The sequence below is a fragment of the Fundulus heteroclitus genome, chromosome 5 (genome assembly GCF_011125445.2).
Source record: "Fundulus heteroclitus isolate FHET01 chromosome 5, MU-UCD_Fhet_4.1, whole genome shotgun sequence".
NCBI lineage: Eukaryota > Metazoa > Chordata > Actinopteri > Cyprinodontiformes > Fundulidae > Fundulus > Fundulus heteroclitus.
The window spans coordinates 35,154,704-35,178,386 of NC_046365.1; the positions used below are offsets into that span (position 1 = coordinate 35,154,704).

Sequence of the window (23,683 nt, forward strand, 5' to 3'; positions counted from 1 at the left end):
TGGCCAGAACAGCTGCTAAGATTCCTGTCAGTCAAGCCGGGTTGTTAAAACCAAAGTCCACGTCGGTTCCAGGCCTGATCAGCCCGAACTTTTAACGTCACATATCACAATTTAAAATTAAGCCACAAGACCTTTATTTAATCAATCTTTAATCAACAAAGATAATATTTTGAATCAGCGTTTCAAAATCTGTAAACTACTCAGTAAGAAATATCATAGTTGGCGTCTGTTTTTTTGTTTGTTTGTACTTCCATTTACTTTGCTAAATCATTAGCAGACAATCTGATCTTTGTGTTAATTACTTTGACTGAAATTAATTTTAGTTAGATTAGGTTTTTTTTTTATTAATAGGTTTCCTGAGATAGGTGAAGGATCACCCTCTCCTAACTGAGTTTTGACTGGTATTTGACAGATCAGGAGATACGATTATTTATTAACACTAATATATTTTAAAGAAGCCATCAAATCTGCTACATGATTCTACAGCAGGTAGGAAATGAGCTGCTTTTAATCTTCTAACAGAGCCCCACAACAAAAATCCTCAACTATCACTTTTAAGATGAGGGCATTAACATTTCTACAATACATCCTTTTTTTAGACACAATAATGCCTGCAGCAGCATTGTTACAGCTGAATTACTTCATAAATACATCAACGTGAGTCAAGAAAACAGTCCAGAAGTAAAAGCACACCAGAGAATATTTGCATTTTTTAGGAATAATTTATTGCCGGTAGGAAAGCGTGAGCTCGTGGCAGTACTCAATCAAAACCTTAACAAGACCATAGCATTGCTCAGACACACACAGACACATGAAAACCTTCCCCAGTGCCCATGAATAACTCTGCACTATAAATATATTGGGTCCCATTATCTCGGTGGAAAAATAAAGAAGTTTCAGAGTCAAAATGTACAAACAGAAAAAAAAAACAACAACACAAGAATATGCAGTCGTTCATTGAAGACCCATTTTGCAAAGAGCATTTAGAGACGATAAAACTTTTACGAGTACACTGATCAGAAAAGTCACGCTTCTCTCTTTTTTTCCTGTTCTTTTTTTTTTTAGTGAATGTAAGCACAGAATGGCTGATTTTACACAATTTAAATCTTTTTTTTTTTCATTGAAAATAAACTGAAAATAAAAGCATAGAATATCTACAAAACCTAGTCAACTTTGAAATCAAAACTGTACACTTAAATTTACATTGAAAATGAGGACTGGTATAAAAATGTCTCACTTGATTTATAAAAACAAAAATATTGTCATGATTTTTATTTTTATTAGGATGTTTTCTGTTTTACACTGAAAAGTTGAAACTTCAGAAACTCACTTTTTCTGCGAGACACAAGTTACTTAAAGGGGATATATTATGCTTGTTTTGGGCATTTTCTGTTTTACATTTCTAGAGCTCCACTTGGGTATTTATTCATTTTTAAAAGTAAATTAGCTTTTTATAAAATATAAAGTTTTATTTTCTATCCATTAACAATTAGATCTTTTCTTAATTGCATACATAAGTAAATTTTTATTTGAGCAATACAGATTTTATTACCTCTTAATCCTTTTTGTAATTGAGCTCAAGCTAAGGTGACAGCAGCAGCAGAAATCTAAAAGAAAAAACTGCAAAAACATCTGCTGTAACAGTGTGACAGTATAGCAAGATTGATCTTTTAACACCTAAAACAACAATCCCTAAATGCCCAGGTTAGCAGGGGTTTGTGAGGAGAATGCGCCAAAGTGCCACCCGCTTTAATGTAACACTGAAAGTACACCAGGCAGTAACGTTCTGTCAAACAACTAGCTCGTCTCTCACTTTAATTTTAATTTTAGTGCATAGAAGGCTTGAATATCACTTTGGTCAAATGTTGTTTAAAACTGGTTTGATCTCTACGGTTCTGCTGAAGCTGCTAACATAAACTCAGACGTAACTGTGTTTGCTCACATTGTTGTAAATTACTTCCTCCTTTTATGTTTAAGCCTTGATTGGAGGTTCTACTTCTAGAGCAGTAAACAAAAGCATAATAAATCTCCTTTAAAGTATTGGTAATGCCATCTCAAAGGGGCAGGAGTTGATATAAGCGAAAGTAGAAGCAACAGAAGGCCTCCTTTAACCTCTTCATATCTTCTCTGGCCTTTCAATTCCCCCTTTTGCTAATCTGTACCTCCGTTTCGTACCCATGCTTTGTCATTTTGTCCCTTTCTGCCCGGCCAACATTTAAATATGGGGCCCATGTGGGTTGGAAATGCGGAGAAAACTGGGTCCTTGATAGGACTGTCTGTGAGCTACATGGCTGACCATATGTAAACTGTATGGATAGGTGTGGTGTAGGAAAACTTCAGGTAAACAGCGGGACCTTGATTTTTGAATTAATTTTACCCAACGACCGTTTTACACCCAGCTAACGCCTACTTTTTTACTGATACTAAACCCAACCTAACCCCTGATATCTAGTCAACTCAAGTGGATCCCATACAAGAGACCCAATATCCGCCAAGGCCCACTTAGTACCAATCCAGTCTAAGCATAACCCAAAGGGGCCCGCATACACACATTGGCTGGGTGCTTCCGATTCATACCTGGGAACAAACCGCTTCTTCGTACCGACGTATTTAAAAGTCTAACTTTTTTAAGTCAAATATATTCATGGATTATTGAGCTGAATTGCATGTATGATATAATTTGACTGTATATTCATCTTTTATTTCCATTGATTTCTGTTCCGATTCCCATTTGGTCCAGACGACTAGTAAGAAACATGACAAGCTAGAATCTCTGATCAGGGCAGAATCATTATCAAGCAACCTCTTGGTGGAGGATATTATTTCCTGGAGTCATATCATCACATTTCTTTCTAATAGAATACCAGCAGCTTATAGAAAATTACTGTAAATCAAAAGTTGGCATGAACTGTCCCCCCTGGCCTGCACAAAATGACACACTATCCCTACGAAAGGACCAAATGCAGAAAGATACAAAACGGCAAAGGGGTGAATGACCAGCACCCCTGCCCTTTACTACCACTGTCAACCCTCTTGCATGACAAGTATGTGTGTGGTGCTCTTTTTGTGTGCCCACATACTGTGCGTTTCTAGTGTCGGTGTTGTGTCAGCGGCTACCAGTGAGAGTAGCTGTGGGTTCAGGCACTTTTGTTTGGATCCAGTGTCAGACTTCAGTGTGCTGTTGAGAGTTGAGCATCGGGATGGTCAGCTGCTCAAAGTGGCCCTCCTCGCCGCTCTCGTAGTCGCTTATCATCACCTCAGACTCCTCGCAGCACGCCGACATGTCTGAGCAGGAGGCCGTGGATGTGTACAGAGACATTGACATGTTGTCCAGGGCTGTGGAGTCAAAGTCCCGGCCGCAGCCTAAGGCGAACCCGCCTCTGTAGCCGCTGTTGCCCATGGTGGAAGCAGGGGTGATGGTAGCAGAGGCGGAGGAAGTGCCCTGGCCCTCAGCGTCGCCGCCGTCACTTGGGTAGGAGTGATGCGGCAGGTACTGGTTAAGGCTGTAGATCTGGGGCAAGGCCGGGCGCTGGTGGATGGAGCTGTTGCTTCCCGAGGCGGGCTTCTTCAAGTCTCTGTTTAGGGAACGCAGCGTGTCGCAGCGGTCGCTGTACTCTGGTAGAGGTGGTGGCGGGAGGTCGTCGCTTGCAAGGAAATCCTCTGGCGGTGGAGGGAAACCACTCTCGATGTCAAAGCCACCGGGATAGTAGTCGGTGTCTATGGCACTTGGATCGTTGTACTGAGGCGCAGGGGACTCCACAACCTCATAATGCGGAAACTCCTGGATTCCAGGAAGTTGAACACTTGGCATCCAATCAGATGTGTCCCAATGATATCCTGTTGTTTGGAAAGCACAAATGCAAATATTAGGCCTCTGCAGTGAAAATAATGACCATAGGTTGTGTTAATATTCAACATCATGCAGGAGTGACAGCTGCAGGAACACAGAGAGGAGAAAAATCCTGATGTTCACAGCTGTAAACACGCTGACACGTACAGCACATGTTTTAGTAGAACATTAAGCTTATCGGTCATTGTTTTTATTAATGTAACTGTAGAGGTAGATTTTTAGACAGGAAATCTACAGAAATAGTTTTCATTTTGACAAACAAATCACTTTGGATTGTATTTCATTACCGCTTTTGGTAACGCGTTATATTAAGGTCCTTGTAATATGCATTAGTTAATAGGTAATAACACCTTAATAAGTGCCTACTAGAGGCTTATTAACAACACAATCAGGGTCAAAACTCTCAGTCTGTTCATTCATTAGATTAAAGTATTTTTTTGGCTTCTTCAGGTTGTTTTTTCACTCAGGTTAATGTTCATTATGTTTTATTCTGACACCGCTGTACAATGATCTAAAGTGTGAGGTGTTTGTACACTTGCCCTCCGCACAGTGGATTTTATAAAACAGCAAACCCACAGCAAGCCTAAACATGGAAAAGCGACATTTAAAAGCTGCTTATTTTCACTGCAGAATACTAAAGTTCCCTTAAAGCAAAATGTTGGATGGGAGATACCATGATATTGGAATAATTTGATTGCTATATTGTTGGTGAATACTTTACAGCAGATAAGTAGCAATAAAATAGGGCTTCCATGACTTTAGAAAATCTTGGGAGTGGTAAAAACATTCCTAAATTATGTAATGACGATATCATTTATGATTTTATTTTCTTTATTCCTCTCCTTCTAATCTGTGCTTTCTAAACTCTTTGGCCTTTAAGCGTCTCCTGCCTTGAGAATCTGCCCAACTGGATAAATATTACATTGGCATGTAAAATAAAACCTTTAGCTTTTATGGTATTGCATACATTGATATGTCGATGCTGGTTCCATGAAGATACACGATGCCAGAAGTTTTGGCTCACCACAGTTTTCGTTCTGATTTGTTTGACATCTGTCTGGCAACAAGACTGCAGCAGTCTGAGCTTTTGCCATCTAAACATTCATCTGCAAGCTCCAAAATCTGAATCTTATAACAAAATATCACATAAGTGCAACAAATGGCCCACTGCAACAATAAAATGACACCTTCAAATACCTTTTAACATACTGAACTTTGGCTAAAAAGAGTCTTTTAACTTCTGCTTGTCTCTAAGTTTTATGCAGATCTGCTCATCTAGGATCATGTTTTATCAAAAATAATCCTTAAGCTAATGATAGGATATAGAAACTAATTAATGTGAATACAGACACACAAACACAAATGGGATACATCCAGTTAGGCACTGAGGAACATATTCAATCATACGAGATTATGTTACAGCCCCAAACCATGCAAGGCGGTGCTTTAGAGATCAATCATCTTACAAAGATGGAGACAACATATTAAAATGTCACTGCAGCTCTCTGTTATTCCAACTTCACCTTACAGCAAAGGTTTAACCCCTTTGTACTTAAGAATTCACAGTTAGTGGTTAAGTGTTTCAGGACGGGATCAGGACCACCAGACAGACAAAGAAGTAAAAAGTCACCTCTTGGGTTCTTGATATCATGAGCCAAAAAAGACTCTTTATGCGAGGCAGGATGGAGGAGAAAGAGAAAGAACAAGATACATTAAAACCCAAACAAGTCAGCTGAGTTTGACAATGAAACAGTGAAGGGGAAATAATGAAAGGGAGTTCAAAAACAGCTCTGCCATTTTCTTACACATCAGGAGGTGTGGGATCAATAGGTTTCCGATTTCCTTTGGGTTTTTACACACATAGTCAGGAGATTTGATCTATGTTTATAATGGGCATGAATGTCTGACTAATAATGCTAATTATTTACTTCAACGATACGTTTACTATTGTTAGCATTTAACACAATATTCATCTTCATTTATTAAAAGAAAGCAAGAATTGGATGAACAAGTTTGAATTCATTGTTGGTTTTCTCTAATCCAAACCAGGGGTCCTGATTGGCCTCCCAAAAGCCATGAAGACTATGCTAAAGCCGTGTTTGTATCGTTAAACAAACAATTTAAATAAACTTTCACCAGTTCTGCCAAGAACCGTGATCCAGAAACCAACAGGCTTGTAGATGGCTAGAAAAGGTGGATGCACAAGTTGCTGAGCGACTGTTAACCATTAATAGCGGGGCTGTATGTTTTGAATTTGAGGCTGAATGTATATATTTGACTTTGTATGGATGAGAGAAAATCAACAGTAAATTCCAAATTTTGTATCCAATGCTTGTTTTTAAAAAAGTTACTGAAGTTTTATAACCAATCTGGCCAGAAATCACTAAAATCCCCAAATTAACATGACATTCCTGTCCAAAACGCACAAACGCGTTGGACGAGGGCTGTTTGTGTAAGATAATGACAGAGTCACAACCTGCACTTGACATCCAAACACAGAGGACACCAATACCAGCGGACACAAGCCAGAAGAGTACCTTCTCCTTCCACCGTGTCAACAACAGAACTGACAAGGTGGATTACTGTCACAATGGAGGCTTGTGAGAGGCAGAGGGGGGAGAGTGGATGAAAGAGACCTGGCATTAGTACAAATAAAGCCTCCATCATTTCAAAAATAAAACAAAAATAAAAACAAGCAAACAGATGGAAAATGGCTGGAGTAATGGTAGCACAGGCAATAGGTCCCACACACATCGCTGTCCTTGTTGCTGCTCACACTCTTTTAGTCCTTTAAGCATCAACACTGAGTCTCTGAGGGGGTTTATGGCTGGGGATGAGACAATGTCAGAGGGTAACACTGTGGACTGTGTTTGGAGCGAGGAGGATGGGGGAGGTCAGGTTCTGTTTGTGCAAGATAACACACAACAACTACATACTGAGAGCCAGAGGGTGCCACTGACAGTACAAATGGAAGAATCGGTGAAATTCCCCAGAGATATGTACATTTTGCACCAAGAAGCAGATTTATGCAATGGTTTTCTGCCAGATTTGGATTTATTCTGGTTTTTGAAGGTATGGATGAACATTGTGATGATGGGCTGTATGTATCATATACAGGTGCATCTCAACAAATTAAAATATCACAGAAAGGTTTATGTCAGTAATTCACTTCAAAAGGAAAAACTTACTTGTTACATAGATTTCATATACACAGAGTAATTTGTTTCAGGCACTTTCTTTTATGACTACCGATTGGGTTGGATTCACAATTCTCTCCAGACTACGGCTATATTTGCTGAATACGTTTTCCTTCCACTAAACTTCCCACTCTGGAATTATATATATATATATATATATATATATATACATACACGTCTTAAGTCTCTTTTATATTAACTGTACTGTTGATTTTCATTAGTTGGAAGCCATTAAAATCAAAAGTAAATTCTTAAAATATAGTACTGCACTGCAAAAAGAGAACTAAAAATGAAATTAATGTATTTGCCCTTGATTTGAGCAGGTAAATAAGACTATTTTCCAATGGAATGAGTATCTTTACCCCTAAAATAAGATAATTAGATAAACTGCACTTGAAATAAGACAATGGAGATGAATTGTTCCTATTTTAAGTGCAAAAATCTTATTCAATTGGCAAATAGTCCTATTTACCTGCTCAAATCAAGGAAAAATAGTTTAATTTTAAGAAAAAAATTCTTATTTTTAGGTCTATTTTTGCAGTGTGTGTGATAAATATCAGAATTTGAATTGTATTATTGAAAAAAAGATTCACTGAGATGAGCCTGTACATGAGATGAAAACCATAAAAGTAAAACTGAAAAGAAATGGGACAACATAAAATAAATGTGTGTACCCTGGCAAAATATTCCTTGATGTTAAACATCCATTTGTCTCTAAAGTGTGGACAAAAAAAAAAGAACAGAGAGAAACAAAACAGAGAAAATAAAGAAGGAGTTAAAAAGAAAAAGGTAAAATAGAATGAAGCGATGAGCGTCAAACTGCTGTTTGAAGATAAAGTCAAATAAACTGGCAAGGTAAGAAGAAAGAGCCGGATCCCAAATGTTTAGTCTTGTTTTAAATAAATAATCCCAGGAGAATTACACAGCACAGGGCGTTGTGATTGCTTCCGTCTGTACCGACAGTGACTGAGGACTTACAGGCCGGACCCCCCCTGCTTTAAAACCTTGTTCTGGATCTGTGGACTGATTTGATCCATATGGGAGCTGAAGCCCCGCAGCGAAAAGAAACAGAAAAAAAAAAAACAGAAGACATGTGACCCCACAGCCACCACCGGGTCATTTATTCAGCACATGCACAAATTCAAAGTGTTAGCTGTATATTTACGAGACACCACACAAAAAAGAAGAATAAACTCATTACAAAATATTATGTTGAAAAAATGAAACATTTCTGAAAGTGTGCGATCAGATTAGTGTGTCCTGCGACCATGGCTACGTACCGTTGTCGTCACAGGACTCTGACTGGAAGGAGCTGAGGGAGTGGACCTCGGACATGCTGCCTCTGGTGTTGTACAGCTGACAGGCGCTCTCCTCCACGGGCTTCTTGGTCAGGCAGGGATCCAGGTCCACCACTTTAGCTGCAAAAGTAAAGATGCAGATCAGTCAAGCGTTGTCCGACAAGAGTAGAGCATCGTTCTCGTTGGGAGTCACGTCTTTCCACAGCCGTCAGCTGTAAATTACACTTAGGCAAAAAGGTTTTGTGCTGCGATAATGAGTGAAAAGATACAAACTGCAACTACGTCTGTAAGCAGAATCTTCTGCAAACTATAAATAAACTGAAGCAATCTTTATGAAGCCTTTAAGTGCAAATATGATTGAAAAAACAAACAAGCGATTGATATATTTGTACGAAAAGCCTTTTGTAAGCTTGAATTTAAAGATGCATGTATATCATCTTCCTTCTTCAGGTATCAAGTGTAAAAAAAAAACAGAAAGAAAATGTAAGATAGCTGTTTTTTGTACAAACAATTAGAGCACTGGAGGTTGTGTCAGATTACAGTAATAATAACTAAAGTCAAACATTTGATGCTCTTCAGAAGAGAACCGAACGTTAACAGACAGAAAGGCTCACCAGATTACAGCTCATGTGTGCCGTACATAAAAAAGAAAACCGCAAACCTATAAATGAAACCTTCCAGTCAGGTGTGAAAACTAGTGTTGCACCGATACCGATACCAGTATCGGCCGGGGTGCCGATACCGCACTAAAAGGGTGGTATCGGTATCGGCGAGTACCAACAAATAGGGCACCGATACCATTTTGATGTTTGTATGTCACTTGAACGCAGCCTTCTCTCTCCCGACACTCACTAGTTCTACTGGATTCACTTTGTATTAGTCTTTTTTCCTGCTTTAATAAGGTAGCAGCTTGAAAAAGCCATGATAGCAATAATTGTACATCCATGTAGTATGCTGTTCTTCATATATACACACACACATAAATTTCAAAGTAATGGTATCGGTATCGGCCGATACTGCACAGCCAGGTATCGGGTATCGGGGCCAAAAAATGGCATCGGTGCAACACTAGTGAAAACTAGCCGACTTACTGTCGTAGTCGTAGTCCCAGTTGGGCTTCTGTATGGAGTCGCTGTCTGACACAGAGTTGGATGGAGGCGGAGGGGGCAGGTTGGGCGCCACGCTGCAGACGGCCACGGTTTTACGGTGCCCGTGAACAGAGTCTGGGTTGAACGTGGTGAACTCCGGGTGCTCTGGGATGGTCGAGCCTTCGAACGAGTTCCTGTCCAAGTTGTTGCGCGAGTCGCTGGGAATGCTGGGAGTGTAGGAGATGGGACGCACAGGCACCTGAGGCGGGATGTCGGAGTAGATGTTCTTGTTGAGTTTGGAGTCAAAGTAAGGCCTCTGGAGGAAGGATTGAGGCACGCCGGAACCCCCGGGGTGCCTGTCGTCGCCGCCCGTCTTCGACTTGCTGCGGCAGACCCTCTTGCGAATGATAATGAAGAGGAGGACCAGTATGAAAATGACGGAGACGAAGACCACGATGCCGATCACCTCCTCTAGGCCGATGTTCCAGGACGTGGAGACGAACTGATTGGGGACCTCGGCTGGGAGTTCACACGTCTGTCCGCGGAAACCCAGCGAGCAGTTACACCTGAAGGAGCCGTACGTGTTCTGGCACTGGCCTCCGTTGGCGCAGGGGTTCTTGATGCACTCGTCGACGTCGCTCAGGCACCTTGGACAGAACAGGAGGACCCAGTGATGTGTTAATGCAGAACATCCGCCTTTTTTCCGGTTGGAGAATTTTCCTCCACACATACCTGTCTCCCTGGAATCCAGCTTCACACTCGCACACCGGACCGTCCAAGCTGTCGATGCACTTTCCGCTGTTTTTGCAGGGGTTGTCTCTGCAGTACGGCCCTAATTGGCACCTGAGTTTCAGAAATAAAACCATACGAGAATACACAAGGGGTCAATTTGACAATGCTTATTTTGTTATTTTTCTACATCTCTGAGGGATATATTAGTATTATATTTCAGCACATCATTTTGTAACATTGCAACCAAAAACCTCAATGTATTTTTATTTGGATTTGATGTGACAGACCAACACAATATTGTGGACAGAAAATTCTACGTCTTTAAAAAAATTTCCCGTACAAATCAGGAAAATTTACTGTATATTTCTATTCAGATTGTTTTACTCCGACACTCCTAAATAAACTCTAGTCCAACCAACAGCCATCAGAGTCTTCCTGCATGTGATTTAATGTCAGCATAAACACAACCGCTCTGTGAAGGTCTCAGCTATAGAACATGAGCGATTGAACAACATCATGAAGACCAAAGACAACTTCTGACAGGTCAGGGGTAAAGTTGTGAAGAAGTTTTCAAGCAGTTTAAGTTTATAACAATTAATATCCCAAGGATTAGACTGCTCATAGAGTTTTATTAAATACATGATTGAAGACGGGGTAATGTTGATCAGAGAGGCAGCCAAGAGGCCCTTGGTAATTCTGGAGGAGATTCAGAGATCCACATGAAGGGGAAACTATCAGCCATTCACTTGGTAAAACTGGTCTTTTATGGAATAGTGACAACACTCTTCCATCTCCTCAGTGAAGCATTAAGTTGGCAGCATCATGCAGGCTGCAGGCTTTCCTTTAGCAGCGACAGGAGGCTGGTTTGTCCTGGAAGAAAAGCTGAGCTTAATTTAAAGCCTATCCATATGTTAGAATGGCCCAGACTAAGACCGGACTTATATCCGAGTCAGAGTCCAAAATATTTACATCCAGTCTGACTAAGCTTGAGCTATACTGCTAAAAAAGTAAAGGGAACACTTCAACAACACAATGTAACTCCAAGTGTTCCCTTTATTTTTTTGAGCAGTATATATTGCCAGGAAGAATAGATAAAATATCTCTAGATGTGAAAAGATGTCCTCCAATATTACGTGTAGCTGTAATAGGAGTGGAAAGTGGTTTTAAAACATTGATTTAAATTAACACAACACTTTTTAGACTATTGATCATAAAGGAACTTCACCTATGTATGCTTGTCCTAATATTTTATTATTAACCACAATTTTGTATTGGTCCATCTAATAAAATCACAATAAAGTTCTACTTTTCAAAGCTGTACTGTACATAAAAAAAAAAATTACACATGGAAGCTGTGCAAATGCAACGGCAAAACAATTCTATGTACTCTATGTGATTGTTAAAATTAAGAAGAGCCAGTAGGAAGCAGTGCGATACCTCTGTCCTGAGTACTGCCCTCTGCACTGGCAGTAGAAGTCGTCTGCACGGGGGACGCAGGTGCCACCGTACAGACAGGGGTTGGAGGCACAGGGACTTATTGCGATCTCACAGTGCGTGCCCATGAACGAGGCAGGACACTTGCAGAAGTAGCCTGTGGAGTTCACCCAAAAGAAGGCGAATGAGGAAGTGGCACTGAGCATTTCTGCAATCAGAATTCTGATGAGGAATGGGTTTTCCCCTTTAATTATGCAGGTGTTTTTGATTAAAACGGAAAAAAGTTTTTTATAAAAACCACTCTGGCAAAGAAACTGACTTGATTTGTCTCTTCTGCTTCTAATGAATGATTCTCCTTCTTTAAAGTTAAATTAAATCGATCAAAGCAGTGGAAGCGTTCTCACCTCCGTTAGGCAAAGAGACGCAGCTCCCTCCGTTGGTGCAGGGGTTGCTGGAACAACTCTCCACCGGGGTGAGTGCGCAGCCCGGGGCCACGTCCACCACGTCCTCCAGCACGGCGTAGCCCCCCCGCGCTCTGGTGTTGAGGGGCAGCTCTTGGCCGTTCAACGCGATGGCCTCCATGCAGCCGCGCAGGCCGTTGGTGACCGGCGGGCTGGGGCCGAGGCGCGGGGAGGGGTGCTGACGGAGGTGTCCGCCGAAGTAAATGTTGTTGTCGAGGTTGAGGGTGCGCAGAGTGCCGGGAGCCGTGCCCGAGGCGGCGTGCATCCGGTCCAGCACCAGTTTGGCATAATTGCCATCCACCTCCAGAGAAACGGAGTGCCACTCCCCGTCGTTAACTTGGGCGCTGTGGACGGACACCAGGCCGGGACCGCTGCCGCAGTCAAATTTGTACTGCAGGCGGCCGTTTACGATCTGTTTCAAAGGCGAAAAACACAAAGGCTAAATGTGAAGACTACGGCAAGACAGGCCAATCATGTAACCTGCCCTCAGCTCTGACAAAGCTTACACCTTAGCTTATTTATATGGTAAAATAAGCTATATTCATTGGTATACTTTAACTTCTGTTGAAACATTGAAAATGTAAAAACAATATGTATTAAAATCCTTAGATGGCAGCCTGAAGTTTAAAAGGCTCTTTGTCTGGCATGCAGAGAGCTCTACCAGACAGGCTGAAAAAGGAATGTGTGTAAAATGTCTGTCTGCTTCCTTTCAGAGCTAAAATAGCTTGAGTTAGTTTGTTTTCCTCCTAAATAGCCCCGTTCCCATAGTCAGCCGTGTGAATGGAGTTTTTAAATGCCCTTTTGAACCCTTCGGCTCTCATACACATAGCTGATTGGACTCAGAAAGGGGATCGGTCTGTTCTTTATTTGGCTCTTCGGATATGGAGATGGTGGGTAGTTAGGAGAACACAGGTTTAGACGTTTGGGGATGCACACGATGAACGGGACAAGAAAATTAATTACAACACACCTCAAGGATGCTGTAGTCTGTCCCTTTAGCATACATGACAGTGGCGTGGCTGGAGAAGGTCCGGAGCCTGAGAGACAGCTTCATCAGCTCCTTGTTGTCATTCTCCATCAGAAGGTACCTCACATAACCGTTTCCCCTGAATGTCAGTGAGTGGCCGTCTGAAACATGATTTGAAAAAAACATTAAAAAAAGCAAAAAAGCATTGTTTATTCAGAAGTGGTGAAACATTACAATAGCACATTAGATGAGATTGACATTCAGCTATATTTATCCAGAAATCCTGACAAACCCAATCAATTACTTCGACTACAGGCATGTTTTGATGACATTAAAACCTGGATGACTTTACGTTTTCTGCTTTTAAATTCTGACGACAGAAGGTGTACTCTATGGACCAAAGTCCTTAAAATAGCTGCGAGAAAGCGAGAGAGAGCAAGACTTCCAGCAGATAACAGAAAGGCTAAATAAGGTGAAACAAAAGCCTTTTCACTGTTCACCTCAATCTGTAATGGAAAATGCTGGATTTGGAAACGCTGGCAGCCTTTTAGAAACCTCAGCTCACAGCAATAGTTTACATTATCCAGGGAATACATACAGAGACTATTATAACTATGTTAGCCACGCTAACCATTCAAAGACCTTTTAAAATGGCAAATCTATAAAAATTGTGTCTTTATTTTTATTTACTAAAAAAAAGGTATTTTAATGCCAAAAAAGGGCATGACATCACACCTGCTCCAACTACACATAATTGAGGACTGTTCACAACGATGAAAAGGTAATTTAAATATTGTTCTTATATCTAATTGTTCTCAAAGAGAGACCATATTGACAGATCCAAGCTTGTCAAAAACTAGAGATTAGAAATCGACGGAAAACCTCTAGTTTTCCTCAGTGTTTATGCAACCGGGTGGTATGAGCAGGGCTGATGAGCTGGTTCTGTCCGTACAACAGGGCAAATCAAGAACTAACTCCCTTATTACTTTAAAAGAAAGCTCTCAAACACATAATAATTGCTTATACTCAATCCACCAGACAAAGTCATTTGTTGCCGGTAACCGGACAGGACTTTTGTAAGAATTACTTCGAGAAATATTGAAGGGTTTTCACATTGCAGCCCTACCATCATTAGGCAGCCTTTTTACATTGGATTTACCATCAAAGATAGAAAGAGACGTGCAAAAGGATTTGTAATAAAAAGTAAAATTCTTACCGGAGCATTTGCCCTTCTTGGCCTCTGGACACACACAGCTATAAACGGCATCTCTAGGGTCGGCCACACAGTCCATCCCCTCTGGACAGGGGTTGTTTTCACACAGGTTGTTCAGCACAGGACATCTGCCACCTGAATGCCACAACACACATCGGAGTTAAGAACCAGAGCTTCAACAGACAACAGAACACCGAACGCGTGCGTCTGCGTGACTGACGCACCGTCACACTGGCAGGTGGCGGTCCGCGTGTGCCGTGGCGTGACAAAGCTGAGGCGGGCGGTGCTGTAGGTGGACATGGCGCTTTTATCCAGGGAGACGACCTCGTCACAGAAGTGCAGCGGACAGTCCAGACCCGCGCACAGCTTCTGGACCACGCGCACAATCCGGACCCCGATCATGTCCTCGATCACAGCCGCAGAGGAGTTGAGCTTACGGAAGACGACCTGAGGCATATTCAACAGTCAAAGGATTAGTACTAACTCAGCGTGTTCTTCCTGCTCATTAGCAGGACTAACACACAAAATTAGAAAATGGAAATATATTTAGCAAACATTAGTGGGATGAAGTCAGTTAAGAGATAGGATTTTTTGTTTCTATAGGCCTGTTACCTAAAACATAATACGATTTTTACTTTAGAATGTGGATTTTTAAACTGTGTTAAAAAGTATAATTGATAGGGCTGAACGATTTTGGAAAATAATCTAATTGCGATTTTTTTTTTCTTAATATTGCGATTTAATGCGATTTTTTTCCCCCCCAGTTTAATTCATCATGTCTTTTTAAACATATACAAACGACAAATCATTTGTTTCCTCGCTGTGCGGATTAGTTGCTAAAAGACCCGCATCTAAACTCAGAGCAGAAATGATTGCGTTCTGACTACGATATATTTCAACCAAAATTGCAATTTTGACTTTTCTCTGCATTAACCACAAGCAACAAAAATGGCGTCTAAATAAAGACGTTTGTAAACAAGGACTATTTAAAACAAGAATGATCAAGAATGATCAGAATATTATTCAAGAGAACAGCTTTTAATTGATTTGGACATCAATCCTTGTTGAACATAAAGTGCAACCAACAAGCAAGTCTATGTATTAAACAGTTTGACCTGTACTTAATGCTATGTATGATTATATAAACTCTAAAACAAGTAATAAAATTAGATTATCTCACTGCTGCAACTGTCTTCCCTTCCATGTGGAGCAAACCCACTTTAAACATTTTACCAACACCTAATGGACGTGTCTAATTCCCTGATTGTTACATAGCCAAAAATTGCAGACTCTGCGATTTGGAAATTGCGTTTTTTTAAATCGCGATTATATTGAAAATGCGATTAATTGTTCAGCCCTAATAATTGAACTTTTTATTTTAGCTGATCTTACCTCCTGGGATTGGTACGGACTGCCGGATCTCTCCAGAGTCAACAGGACGTCCAGGTCTCCGAGCTCGGGCTGAAGGCTCACTAACTGAACCTCGCTCCTCCTGACCCCGGCGATGTTCCTGAGCGCTCGCTGAAAGTTGCGCCAGTAGTCCCCGATGAACTCCTCTGGGGCGATGTTTCCAAAGCGCACAGCGATGGAGTTGTCCAGGGCCTGACGAGTTGCTTGGCGGATGTGCACGTTGACGTCCGCTGGGGTCGTGAAGCGCCCGTCGGTCACTGTCACATTGAGGGGGTAGTGGCCCACGTCGAGGGGCCGCAGGGCGATGATTTTGCCGTCTGAGGCCGAGACTGAAAACAAGGCTCCGCTCTCATCCGCAGAGGAGGACGCTGGAGGAGCGAGGCTGTAGGTGAGGGTGTCGTAGATGTCCTGGTCGGTGGCGTGGATCTTCCCTAATACGCCCCCGGGGTACTCGTCGCCAGCCACAGACACAAATATGTCCAGTGGAAGTACTGCTGGGGGGTAGACGCTCTCTTCGATGATGCGCACGTTGATGAAGGCGGTGGAGGAGAGGAGAGGCTTGCCGCTGTCCGACACCTGCACAGAAGAGGAGGGCCGTGAAGCTTTATCTGTTTTCCGACAGCAGAGAGCAATCAAAGCCTTCCGCTGCTCTGCCTGGTCCCCTCAGTTAACAGCATCCACATACTGCAAACGCACCAGATACTGAGAGCCAACAAAACACTGACAAGATCAAACATTTTAACAACCACACTTTCACAGGATTTGCTATTTGGTTGCACAGAGGGGGGAGAAAAAAAAACGACAGCGATGACTCAAATCTGAGCTTGAGTCTTGTGTGCACAACGACATCACACTTTTCGTGTCCCATCTGCCCACACGTTTCTCCTCTGTTCCTTGCACTGAGGTAACACGTGACGAAGCCAAATCAAAGCTGCTGTCTCCTATTTAGTCTTTTAAAAGGAGCACTGAAGCAGCTGCTTGACTTAATGTCTGCCTCTATTCAGCCGCTGCGGTAAAGTTACTGTCAGTGCCACGAGCTCTTAGTAAAATACTTCAGGGGGGCTTAGGTGATTGGGGTGCTTTAAAGAAACCCAGACCGGTTAGAAGTAGGCAGCAGGGAAAAGAATGTGGATGAACACAAGTCTGCTGCAGCTTGACAGTTAAATCAATGCGAACCCTCAACCCCTGTCTCACCTCGGCTCTGTGACTCACCTGTGCTTGAAGTAGGTAGTTTTCTTTAGTTTTCCTGCTCAGCACCCCCATGGTCACAACAGCTCCCTGCTGGTTGATGTGGAAAGCACCCCCCTCGTTGCCATCCACAATAGTGAAGGTGAAAGGCGGGCCGTTGTGCGAGGCGTCTCGATCGCTCACGGTGAGCTGGAGAATACTTGTGCCTTTGGGTCGATTCTCCTAAGAGACACGACAGATGCAAGCTGTGATCAGAAGACGCGCTTTACTTGAAGTTATTTACTTCTCTGTTCGCAGAAATGCGGCTGTGTGGTGAAACATGCACTGAAAGCCCGTTGCCGAGCTGGAGGAGAGAAAAAAATAAATAAAAACAGCTGAAATTGATCCCACCTCCCACCATCTCAGTGAATTGGAATGTTATTAAAAATGCAGTCAGTCATTTTTTTTTTCTTTAAAAAGCAAAAGTCAAATATGATACAGATTCATTATACAGCGTGATGCGTTTTAAGCTTTTATTTCTGTCCATTTTGATATTCATGACTTACAGCTAACGAAAACCCAAAATTCTGTTTCAAACTAAATATTTTCATGTATAAAAAAAGTATTTTTATGGCCTATACTGTGATCAGACAGACTGCTGACTTGACAGTTTTCCGGCAGACATTTATTAATACCCTCCACAAAGAGGGTAAGCCACAAAAGGTACTGTTAATGAAGCTTCCAGTTCAAAGAGGGCTGTGTCCAATAAAATTATTTGGAAAATTGAGTGGAAGGAAAAGGTGTGGCAGAAAAAAGCTGCACAAGCAACAGATAGCATTAGAATAGAAGCAGCAGCTACAAGCTAATTGCTACCATGCCACACTGCATTTATGCAGTAATTTATGAAATTGGAGCCTGAGTATTAAATAATTTACTATATAGTATATAGGCATTGGCTTTAAGCCCTAAATGATAACAATTAACAGAAATAAACGGTTGAAATACATAACGGTGTCTATTATGAATCTGTACAACAGAAGGTTCAAGTTTTGATATTAATTCCTAAAACAAAGCAACTATTCAGGGGCTTTATGGCCTATGGAGGCCTGTAAAGCTAAGTTCATACTGTGCAATTTTCCTTCATTGTAGATTTGTGGGTCCCTTGTACTTCAGCGTGACAAGCTCACAGACCAAAGACGAGTTGTTGACCAATAACAATGTTTTCATGACACACATGTGTAGTGTAAATGTTGCGGTGACCTACATTTAAAGACAACCGAATACAACATTCTGAGAATGACGCACAAAAGTCAACAAGCCGAAACTGGTCCAAACCAAAAGTGGGGAGCAACCAAAAGCAGATGGTGAAAATCAGTCTATATGTATTAGGCTTGGGCCGCAGTCTGTATAGCTGCAAAGATCATCACATTCAATCTAAAGACAAGCAAAAGTGGAGAAGGAAGTATTGGTGTAATACCAGATGAGTATTAAGAGTTGCCTAAAAATGGAATTTCACGTCTTGATTATATTCACATTGCAATAACTTCAGCAACTAAATGTCAAAAAAGATGAATGAAAGAAGAAAGAAGTCATAACCTGAGGCACAAATTAGTCTGGTCAATTTTTATACATCAGATCCAAGTTAAAGTGCCACCAAAAAAAAAAAAAATAATAATAAAAAAAATAAAATTTAATGACAGCAAAGATCCCAAGCATAGAGTAGCTCATGTATCACAGGACTTTGGGTATCCATCTATGTAAAAATGATTATAGATTATTGATGATTATTTCCCCAGCAACTCTTTGTTGAGTGACACTCATCAACAGACCAATATAAGCTCATATCTCTACCAACAACCTTTGTGCATCCTGGAGTAAAACCGTTTAGATCCCTTTAACATTTTATTTAGCCATATCATCAGGATCAACATTCGGTATATCAAATTTGAAACTAATAATAAAGACTTTCATCTGACTTTTAAGTATTTTCCTGCAAACATGGCCATCAAGCGCTATATAAGTTCAGTCCATTTACCATTTACCATTTACCATTTATCAAAATGAGTGGATAAACCACTGAGCTGTTTTTTTTTTGCATGTACTTTGAATTTTGTCAAGGCAACAAAAAAAGTTAAACCAGACCAATTAAATGTCTGTACATGTAAAATAGTTAATGAGTAATGCAAAGTGTTCACAGCAGCATCCATGCACACCCATGTTATCTGTAGGACATGACATGGTGATGTTAGAACGTCGCTTTAAGCATCAACCTGCTGTAAGATGCTTTCTCGCTGACCTCTGACTAAATGAGAGATAACTTGATGTTTCTTTATTCTCTACAAAGCTCGTCTTTTTTTCTTACTGATCAGAAGTACGAGTTAAAAGAACAGGATGCGTTTTAAAAGAAAGTGTTTGTGTTTTTGTGCTTGAATAAAGAACAAAAAGATCTGACAATCTATTGAATCTTTTCACATTCATTGTCGACTGTTAAAAAAGGCTATTGATCTTCCTGTGGGTGTGTACAGTACATGTATACTCTGGGCTTTCCCCCAGCTTTGATTTAAGGGAATTTACAGCGATACTTTGATCAAGCCCTAATGGGGCATAAAATACAGCCAGCGAAGTGGTAAAGCAATGTTCAGGTCTGACGCACTGTAGCAGGTCGGCATGGGTACTGTCCAATGACTACATAAATAAATAATTTGAAAGTTTAAGCCGGTGTAAAGTGAAAACTTAAATTATCAAACAACTAGGAATGTCCTGACAGAGGCAAATCGTCTCGTTTATGTTGCATCAACAGAGCTGTGGAAACCTTTTCCCACCTGCGTTCTAATCGTTTCTCCAATTCGTCTTGTAAAGTGCCATTAGACAAAGTTCGGTGTGAGCTGGCATGGAATAAATAAACTCTTATCCACTGAACCAAAAATCCTGCAAATACCCAATCTGCGTCCATAATTAAAATTATAGTATACCTGATGCCCTTCGTCTCACCAGCACCTGCCGCGGATAAGTGCTGAGGCATTTTTTGATGGAAACTGCAAATTATTCTAGGGTTAAATTATTAGCTTTCTAGACCTGTTTAGTGGCTTTTTAATGCTGAAATATAAGGTTTGGGTATAAATGTATGGCCAATAAATGGATGGATGGATGTGTAGGAGCTCTTGATATTCAGCTCCACCGATTTCTGCAGACAAAAAAAAAAGACTTTTTGCAGCCTATTTATTATTTTATCCCTGAAATAATTACCGGAGCATGATCAAAGCGCTCGACTGGTTTAGTGGGTGTTTTAAGTCAGAAAGTCCCTCTCATAATGGGCCGTCATATCAAGACACTCAGTCTTGATAAAAATAATCCAACATGAGATCTAAACCTGCTGAATTTGTTAATTTCATCATCAGTTAATTTCAGTCTATCTGTCCCTTCATTTATCATCTTAGATATTGCTCTTTTTTTGTCTTTCTAAAAAGCCGGGGAAGAAAGCGTTCTCGCCTTTACTGAGCGTTCTCCACTTCATTGATGCCTCTCCCTTTAATGCCTCTCATCCTTCCACCTTACTCTAATAAGCCATCCTTTCTCATCTTTGCACCTTGCAGATTTCACTCTCCATCACTCCCTCCATCCCTGATCTGCATTCCTACGTTTAGGATTCAAGCTCTGTCTTTCGATCCCCCTGCTTCTCGCTTCTTCCTACCTTTGTTGTTCCTTCATCCTCCTACTTGCTTCTTGATATTCCACTCGCAAAGCTTTCCGTTATTTCTTTCTCTTAATCCTTCTCTGTGTCTGCTGCAATCCCTCCTGCAGGCCCTTGTCTCTTTCTCCTGCTCGATCTATCTTTTTCACTCTAATTAGCAATCTGCACTAACCCCTTCCTCCCGCTCTCACCTGGATGATGAGGCTGTAGTTGGCCTGGGAGAAAAGGGGTGGGTTATCATTGACGTCTGAGATGTCGATGTTGATTATGGCGCTGCTGGAGAGAGGGGGCACGCCATTGTCCGCAGCGACCACCTTCAGAGTGTATCCAGATGTCTGACAGAAACACAGAAAGGAATTACTGTAAATGCACAAAGTTGCTCTTCTAAGCAATAACGGAGATCACTAAACAACTCTCCCTATTAAGTCTAGCACAAGTCCGATTGGATTTTGCATGCACAGCACTTAGTCCCTCGATGAGTTACATCGCATGAGGATAGTGAGAAATGTATCTGCTGCTCCACTTACTCTCTCTCTGTCCAGCTGGCGAGCAACTTTAAGTTCCCCCCGGAGCGGATCCATGGTAAACGGGCTGCCTTGGTTGCCGTCCACGATGGAGTAGCGGATGTTGTTGTAGGAAGAGCCGTCAGAATCCTCAGCCATCACCTTTGAGTCAAAGAATCAGCGAACAGTCCTTATTGTCTTGTTATATCACAGTAAGAAAATCAAACAACAAAAATTGGTCTGCATCTGGAAGACCAAGCGGATGGTAAAAAAAGAAAGAAAATGCCACAGGAAGTCATTATTATGTATTCACAGAGCATTTATTTATTTACCAGTGTATTTAAACATACCAGTGTATTTAAACAAGTCATAAATACGGCCTCACCGGATTATAAGGCGCATTAAATATTCTTCCCAAGTGTGTAATATCACTCCTCACCTCCCCGTACGCTGCTCTCTCCTGAGAGGGAGAGCTATCCATCTCTGTCGGGAGGACAGAATGGTTGGACTACACTGCCCTGTTTCTAACATAAGGCCAAAATAAACTTTTATATTTAATTAACTTTGTTTATTGTTGCTAGGGCTGCCTTACATGAATGCACTTCTAGTTTAGACATTACAGGCAGGCAGTCTTGTAGACAGCTCATTGGTCCTATCATGTAGTGACACAGTGAACCGTAATGCTCCGAATATCCACTGAGTGCACGGCTTTGCTGCTAGCCAAAGTCGTACTTATACATTTAAACAGATTTTTTCTGTACCACATAAAATTTGGTCAGTAAGCAAAACAAGTATTGCAATCACAAATAAGGCGCACGGTAATTTTTTTGAGAAAATTCAAGGATTTTAAGCGTGCCTTTTAGTCCGAAAAATACGGTACATAAACTTAAAGGGTAAGAGAGAGGGAGAGAGAGAGAGAGAGAGAGAGAGATTTAGTCTGCTGTGGTCTAAGTACATATGGCTGTATTTGTTGAAACATGTTTTGATTTTTCCCAACCAAATTATAGTGCACCATGTAAATAAATACACCTGGAAAATAAAGTAATTTTGCCACGTCATTAAATACAGTGTAAATACAAGTGTAAAATATTTTGTATTGAATTTGAAAAAAAGACGTCAAAAGTAAGCCTTTTATTAATTGTCGAATTGATGTGAAACGGAAAAAGGTGTGAAGTATATGGAAATAAACCGCAACGTAGAAACTGAACAAAACGGGGATTCAAAAAATAATTAGTTTAAGAATGCGCACAATGCAGCAGCCTTTTTTTCCTCCTAACAGATTTGTCTGTTTTTCACATTGTGTTATTAAGGATAAATGCCACGTCATATCTGGAAAACATTTAGAAATGATCCATCTTGCTCTCCCTCATCCTTTTTCTTACATCACAAAAACCCTTTCTTGGGCCAAAGCAGATTTGTTTTAGCTATGCAGCTTTATTCATACGCAACACACACTCACGACAAATTCTATACGCACACACTGAAAACCCCAATAATTGTCAAATACTGAAAGGGATCCCTGGGGAAATTAGTGCACAGAAAGGATTTACAAGTATGAGACAATGGCACACATTAAAAGCTAATGTTCTGATGCTTAATTCATATTCAGGCACCTTAGATAGACAGATGAAGGGCTGTGAGTGGGGATCATTTTCAAACTGAGGGAAGGCAGGAATTAATAGGGAGGCAAAATGTGACTGACTAAAGGTTACAAATACCTCAAGTTGGATATTAGGCCTAATGTGTCACATGCGGTCGATTTCTTCAGCTCAAGTATATGTGTGTTAGATATCGCACAAGAAGACGGGCTGCAGTGAGCAAGAGGAACAGGGCTCCTAATTTAGCCGCTCCACCAGATGGTGCTTTGCCACAGGTGCAGATTTGTGATAGTGATTCAGCGAATAATTATAGGGATTATGGGTTAGTGCACCGATATAAAAAAAAAGACCTCGGCTCCGTCTTTGAGATGAGAATCCTTACTGTTAATACGTTCTTCCCCAGCTCGGCGTCTTCGCTGATGACGGTGGTGTAAACCTCCTGGCTGAAGACCGGCTTGTTGTCGTTGACGTCGGTCAGGTTGATGTTGACGGTAGCGATGTCGCTGAGCGGAGGCGAGCCCCCATCAGTAGCCTCTATGGTGATGTAGTATTCATGGGAGACCTCGTAGTCCAACGCCTCAATCACAAATATGTCCCCTGCAAGAGAATGGGAAATGGGATTTATTTCAATTTTATTTTAAACCTAGACAAGCATAAAAACTGCTACATATAGACTAGTCCAGTGCTTATCAAATAGTGGGGCGTGTACCTAGGGGAGCAAGAACAGCCTTGCCTGTTTTGTCCAGAAAATACAGCCGTTCTGATTCATTCTAAATGTGACAACAGCACCCCCTGCTGTTAGGTCTGTACCTGCAGTCAGTATTATGATTAATACTATTAATAAAGTCCTAAAAAAGTCCAAAGCTGCATGTACCTTAAGTTTGTCTTAATATTAATCATTGGATAATATTTATGCCATACGTGGTTTATAGCTAGTTAAAAATTGACTGCAGGTACGAGTCGGGCTAAAAGCCATTTATATTGCTGTTAATATATAGTTAAACTGTGGCATTGTTGAAACATTCTAGCTGTCAGAATCCATCGTTATATGTTAGAATGCACTCATAAAAGTAT

The 23,683-nt window shown here is 41.1% G+C and overlaps 1 protein-coding gene across 11 annotated transcripts in view; it reads right to left on the bottom strand.

Annotated features, from left to right (window-relative positions):
• Window positions 1-702: 702 nt before the first annotated feature.
• The window catches only part of fat1a (FAT atypical cadherin 1a), a 102,082-nt gene continuing 79,101 nt past the window's right edge, over window positions 703-23,683 (bottom strand). For 3 of the 11 annotated variants that reach the window (XM_012859332.3, XM_036137490.1, XM_012859360.3), the window contains 15 exons: window positions 22,992-23,206; window positions 21,036-21,173; window positions 20,700-20,843; window positions 16,863-17,060; window positions 15,633-16,226; window positions 14,465-14,687; window positions 14,244-14,375; window positions 13,031-13,188; window positions 12,004-12,472; window positions 11,603-11,756; window positions 10,166-10,276; window positions 9,437-10,080; window positions 8,328-8,465; window positions 5,481-5,516; window positions 703-3,837 (listed from right to left, as the gene is read on the bottom strand). In XM_012859332.3, coding sequence (XP_012714786.2) covers window positions 3,164-3,837; window positions 5,481-5,516; window positions 8,328-8,465; window positions 9,437-10,080; window positions 10,166-10,276; window positions 11,603-11,756; window positions 12,004-12,472; window positions 13,031-13,188; window positions 14,244-14,375; window positions 14,465-14,687; window positions 15,633-16,226; window positions 16,863-17,060; window positions 20,700-20,843; window positions 21,036-21,173; window positions 22,992-23,206 — 4,028 coding nt within the window. In that variant the 3' untranslated portion in view covers window positions 703-3,163. Of the gene's footprint in view, window positions 3,838-5,480; window positions 5,517-6,387; window positions 6,448-7,721; window positions 8,092-8,327; window positions 8,466-9,436; window positions 10,081-10,165; window positions 10,277-11,602; window positions 11,757-12,003; window positions 12,473-13,030; window positions 13,189-14,243; window positions 14,376-14,464; window positions 14,688-15,632; window positions 16,227-16,862; window positions 17,061-20,699; window positions 20,844-21,035; window positions 21,174-22,991; window positions 23,207-23,683 lie in introns of those variants that run through there. The other 8 variants (XM_036137491.1, XM_036137489.1, XR_004931107.1 and 5 more) reach the window with 7 other exon arrangements.